Below are 6166 nucleotides of genomic sequence, written 5' to 3' on the forward strand. Positions count from 1 at the left end.
CCTTTTTCACCTACAACATCACCAATAACATCATCAAAAGTGCTAATTTTTCTCTCCCTTGTATTCATTTGTTGAAACTTAATTTCATTTATTTTATTAGTTAGCAATATCATCCACATGTTTTTCCTACATTATATTTAGTCAGAATATCTCTCCTTTCATATCTTATTTACTGTGCTTGCAGCCTGTTTAGCCCATAATTTCCTTGAAAAATGGCACAACATCATCTAAGTTTCTCTTTTCATAAACAAATTAAAACATAAATTATGGACTCAAGTTATGGTCGATCATGTTGACAATGATTGTATAATACAGGGATTATTTGTCACTGATCATGCTGTGTATAACCTGAGGAGACAAGCTACATAGAAGAACACAAAGAGAAGGCAACAAGGAGAATGCTGTAGACAAAAATACCAGTCAAACATAATAATTAACCAACATAGACAAAGGAACCAAGCAGAGACCCTTTTTCTTCAAGTCTGTGTTGCACTCCTTGTTGTTTTCATTAAAATTTATGTCACAATCATCGGTCTGTAGCTTTGGATAATTCTCTGGTTTAAACCCCTTACCCTGCAAATTATCACCATCATAAACCACATAACTTGCTTATGATAATTATAAGGACACAATCCATTCTGATTATAAAAAAAAATCATAAATTTACCCCAGAAGTAGAGCCGTCTATTTGATCATCAATCTTGGAAACTTTCAAGTCCCCTAACTGCAGATATTGTAAAAGAGGGAAAGACACAACAGATCAGTTCATTGTGAATGATGAAAAATCAAAAAAGAAAAATCAAATCATTTTTTTTTACGGTTGCGAAGTTCCAACATAAAACCTTCTACATACTATCCAAAACCTCCACTATTCATATGCTATTTTTATAATTGTATATTGTATATACCTTGGGACTGTTGACAGGGGAGCTAGCAGTGTCCTCCAAAGAGTCATCATCTGAAATCTGTTGGGTTCTTGTTTTCTTGAAACAAAGTTTTCTCTTTAAGACATTTGGTGAGTCCCTAACTCCAAAAGCAGAGTTGGAAACAAGGTAATCATTGTGATCATGTGAGAGCTTCCATGCAGCAGAAGAAGCAGCATCTGAGACCAAAGATGAACCACCTAAACTGGAATAATAACTTTGCTGCTCCATGCCAAGGGAGAATTCTTCGAAGTAAGAAGTCCACCCACTTTCCTCGTTGGCACTGCCAGACACTGTTTTTTCCATAGAAGGATTCAGAGAATGCTCCATCAATAGAGAGTGTGTGTGTGTCTTTTGTTTTGTTTGTCAGCGGTTGAGAGACTTCTTCTCTATGGGGATTTATAGGTATGAGTTTGAGAGGTGCGTAATAGTTTTCACATCGGAAAACTAAATCAATTTTATATAACTTTTTCTAATAATTAGTATAAAAATCAATAAACATTTTTCATCGAACAACGATATAAAGAACTGTTATGTTAATTAAAAGTGTACATAATAATTATCGCACAATTTATATATATATTTTAATATTTTTTTATTTAATAATTTATATTTTACATCAAATTTTAATAATCAATTCATTGAATTTAAAGTTCTTAATGTATAAATTATATAATTTTTTTTAAAATTATAAATTATTTAATACTTTATTTTATTAATTTAAATCAATATATAAAATAATTTTATAATTATTTATTAATTTAAATTAATGAAATGAAGTACCAAATAATTTTTAAATTTTTAAAAAAAATTTAGACTTATCTATAGATTAAGAATTTTTAATTTAACGGTTAAATCATTGAAATTTAATATAAAATATGAGTAATTTAACGAAGTAGGTCTAAATAAACTTATCCCTGAAATAAACGAATTTTTTCTCATTTTTAATAAGAATTTTACTTTGTTAATAATAAAAGTTTACAATCAATCATTTCATCGAAAAGTGAAATTCTAATGCCATTGGTGAGGAGTATATAATTTTTTTTTATAACTAAGTTTATTAGTATGAATATTTATTAATTTTGTTGACAACTAATCTTCGTCTGAGAATTTGATTGACTATGTGTAATGAGATATTTCCTCTCTATTTGAAATAGAAACAGACAAGGCCTTAGATGATTTGAGTTTAACCTACAACAAAACTATTAAATTTGATTTTAGCCTATTAATTTATTACAAATTTATTTTTAAAGTCTAACTTGTTTAAATATTTAATTTGACTTTTTTATGTTTCAAAGATGGTAGATAAAGGATGATATTCTCATGATAATCGAGCAGGGAACCAATGGTATGTTGTGAATTTTCAGACAAAATATCACTATCTACTTAGAGGTTAATCTAATTTGACCCAAGATTTTACTTGTCAAATCGAGGGCCAGTAAAGACTCACTAGAAAAATTTTTCCTTTAACATTAAGGAGTCTTTTTGAATAGATATGTTTACCAAAATAGGATTCTATGGTCTAATTTAACTTAAAAAAAACTTATTTACATGACTTATTTTATACAAGGTTTATAAATAGACCAATAAATTTAAATAGACTAATAAAGTTAAGTAGACTAATAGGTATAAGTATTAAATATAACAAGTTTAATTGCGTTTTTAATATCTCTAGTATTACGAATGTATAATTTTGTTGTTTAAGGTTTTAATTAAGCAATTTTACTCCATCAAGTATTTGTACGATTATTGTCCTCAATGTTTCAATTAAACAATTTTAACTTTAATTATGTAAGTATCGCAATTGTACAATTTAAGTCTTTCAAGTATCACAAGTTTATAACTTTGTACCTATATAAGTTACATGGATTATAATTTTCATTCATATATTAAAGAATAAATATTCATTATTATTCCTAAAATTACTAATATATGTAACTTAAATAGGTAAAACTTTGTATAATTATGATACTTAAGGGACTAAAATCACATAATTATAATACTTAGATACTAAAGTTGCTCAATTAAAAATTAAGAAATCAAAATTGCACGATTCTGATACTGGATGACTAAAATTACTCGACTAAAATTTGAAAGACTAAAATCACACAACTATTATACTTAAAGGATTACAAATGTATTTAAGTTAATATAATATTATCTTTATACTTATAGAAGACATTTTTTTTTACTTTATTGTTTTTATAAGATTCTATATTTTTATTTTACCAAAACTCAGAATTCAACCATCTTTAAAAGGAATCCAATACCACTAATTACAACTAAATTAGTAATTATATATAAGAAACTGCATACAAATATTATATACTTATAACCCAACAAATTATGTATAAAAAGATGGAGAAAAAGGAAGCCATAATCTAAGAATCTTGGGGTGGGCCAGGAATACAATGAGCACTTAAATTAATTGTTGCTGAGAGCCTGCAATGAAAAAAACAGAAGAGAGTAAAGAACGTGCAACGAATAAATAATGTGTCGATCGAGAAGGACGTTGACCTTTGTGCTGCCAAAAAAATTAATTTGATTTTGGAATGGGAGGCCATATATTTTCGTTATCATAGTTAATCTTTCAACCGAATACATTTAATGATAAGAGAAAACCAAGTATTAAAATTGGACTACTTGGCCGAAACACACTCGCTCTGTCTCAACTACACAATATTCGATTTTATGTTCGTAGCAGTGAGCAATTTTAAGTCCATAGCAGTGAATGTAATTGAAGCCTCTGACCTCTGAACTCAAAATTTACTCCTAAGTTACAAGACATTGTGTGAACTCGATAAAACCTCTTTAAGTGCAACGTCTTATATGTTGTTTTCGTATTAATTTGAGTTTCATCTCTATAAATTATATAACAAAAATTGATGTCATTTATCTAGTAAATTTTCAATTTTAACTGTATTAGCAATAGGACTGTGTTTATGAGATTAGTATTTGATTAGCTCCAATTCATACACATTCTGAAGTTTTTCAATCAAACATTAGAATTTTACTGTCATGTGTTGAATTTGATTTTATATATATATATATATATATATATATGAACGATTTATGTAATATCTTAAAATTGAAAATTATAAATTATTATGTATTTATAAAGTATAATTTTTATTGATCATATATTATTTTAATATTGATCAAAATTGACTTTAAAAATATCAAAATAATCCTTATATTTTAAAATTAAAAAATTTAATTATTAAAACAATTATCATGTCTCAAGATAGAACTTAATAGGTTAAGAGAGTTAATATTAATGTATGTAAGAAAGAGTGATTTTATTTAGAGTAATATCACAGATAATTGAATTATTATACCTTAATGTTATCCTTTATCACACTATAACTTTATTCTATTTTTATTGGTTGTGGTGATTATTCACTTAGTCTTTTTGTTTTGTACATAAGCCCTTACATTTCTTGGCTACTCTTCCATGCTTTACTGTGACAAACTTTTTTCTAAAAAAATTTAGAAATATTTCATCAAAAATTTTACCCCTAGTTATACCTTTAGCTGTCACATTTATTATTGTTATTGAAATTAACAAAGTCAGAAACTAAACGTAGGTTTGCTAACAAGTGTTCCGACTTGTTTTTTCAATCTCGATCAATCAAAGTCCAATTCATTTAGTGAGAAAACGTTAAAAATGGGACCATTTAGATTCTCGTGGTGGTTGAATTGAGAAATTTGTTTTCTGAGGTATGCAGTGAAGACTCATTAATCACTATAGGCTGTTTTATAAAGTCTTTTTTTTTTTTAATTGTGCATGTATACTTAATGAAAAGTGCTAATTCAAACACTTGGTATAACTTTTTATAACAAAAAATTACTTATATCAAAAAGGTGAACAGATATTATTATTACTTCACACTTATAATCTAATATGTTAAAAAAAAATCTCTCAAATTTTAATACAATGTTAAATATGAGTAAAAAGAGATTTTAATTACAAAGATCTTTATTTTAGAAGATGAGAGAGATTATAATAGAAGTAAATGAATAGAAGAGAAGTGAAAATTTTTAGTTACAAGTATGTCTTAAGCAAAGAATTTTTTTATAAAAAAAATTAGTTATCAACAAAGTAAAAGATATTATTTCTTCATGCTTATAACATGTTAATCAAACAAAATATCTTCTAATATTAGTAGGAAGCCAAAATTAAGTGAAAAGAGATTTAATCGCAAATATTTTTGTAATTTTTATTGAATGGATGTAAGAAATATTTATGAAGATAAGTAAATAAAAGAAAGAGAGAGAGAGATTTTAATGGAAGTACTTAAATCAGATAAGAGAAGAAAAAGATCTTAATTTTGAGGATCTCTTAAATAAGAAAGTATTTAATAGTAAAAATTAGTTATTGACAAAGAAAAAAGATATTATTACTTCACACTTATAACATGTTAAAAAAAATCTCTCCCAATATTAATAAGATTCCAAAATTGAGTGTAATGAGATAATTACAATTATTCTTATAATTTTTATTGAAAAGATGAGAAAAACATTAATGAAGATAAGTAAATAAGAGAAAGGGAGGGAAAGATTTAATTACAAGGATCTTTTAAGCAAGTAAAATCTTTTTTTCATAGCAAAAAAATAATTATTGACAAAAAAGATAGACTAAATTATTATTTTAGTTAACCCCAGGCGTGTGGTTTAGCGGTAGGAGTTGATTCACGCTTAAGCAAGATCAGGGGTTCGAATCCTACCTTGTGTATGCAGTCGCGTTAAATCTTGGGACCATCTATCCCACCCTTTGAGGTGCCTCCAACGTTGCGAGGAGATTAGTTATTGTTATCCGCGGTAGATACTTAAGGGATGAACCTAAAAAAATTATTATTTTGGTCACTTTATTTATTTTTATGATTCAATTTAGTCCTACTATTTTTAAATTATTCAATTTAGTCTCACTTTTATTTAAATAGTGTTCACATGTGATTTTTTTTAAAATTAAATTAAACGATGTTATTAGACCTCATTTGTGGTTTATGGTATGTTGATGTAGCTTTAGGTTGGTCCTTGCCATTGGTCTCCTTTAAGGTCCTTTTGTTCCTATAAATACCTTGTTCTTCCCCAACTTTGTATTTGTAAGATTTTTGTCATTGAATCTAGTGTAAGAATGTCCCACTCCTCATGCACTTTTCGTCCAATTTCGTCGAGTCACCTCAACTTAGTCATGGCCTCACACTCTTTTCCTATCGATGGAAATGGAACATTTGGTCCCA

The 6166-nt window shown here is 27.2% G+C and overlaps 1 protein-coding gene across 1 annotated transcript; it reads right to left on the reverse strand.

Annotated features, from left to right (window-relative positions):
- Nucleotides 1-222: 222 nt before the first annotated feature.
- Nucleotides 223-1463, reverse strand: LOC109806700 (vascular-related unknown protein 1). Its single transcript, XM_020369172.2, has 3 exons — nucleotides 909-1463; nucleotides 668-724; nucleotides 223-573 (listed from the first exon to the last, which is right to left on the reverse strand). The coding sequence occupies exons 1-3, from the start codon at nucleotides 1251-1253 to the stop codon at nucleotides 421-423; spliced, it is 555 nt and encodes a 184-aa protein (XP_020224761.1). The 5' UTR covers nucleotides 1254-1463; the 3' UTR covers nucleotides 223-420.
- Between the last annotated feature and the right edge of the window lie 4703 nt (nucleotides 1464-6166).

The sequence above is a fragment of the Cajanus cajan genome, chromosome 10, assembly GCF_000230855.2.
Source record: "Cajanus cajan strain Asha chromosome 10, NIPB_CcT2T_4, whole genome shotgun sequence".
NCBI classification, from domain to species: Eukaryota; Viridiplantae; Streptophyta; class Magnoliopsida; order Fabales; family Fabaceae; genus Cajanus; species Cajanus cajan.

Bases quoted from the DNA above. Each gene is read 5' to 3' on its own strand.
- LOC109806700 (XM_020369172.2), bottom strand. From the start codon at position 1,253: ATGGAGCATTCTCTGAATCCTTCTATGGAAAAAACAGTGTCTGGCAGT. The intron at 725-908 runs GTATATACAATA...CAATATCTGCAG, and splicing joins CCCCTGTCAACAGTCCCAAG to TTAGGGGACTTGAAAGTTTC. The intron at 574-667 runs GTAAATTTATGA...GATAATTTGCAG, and splicing joins TAGACGGCTCTACTTCTGGG to GGTAAGGGGTTTAAACCAGA.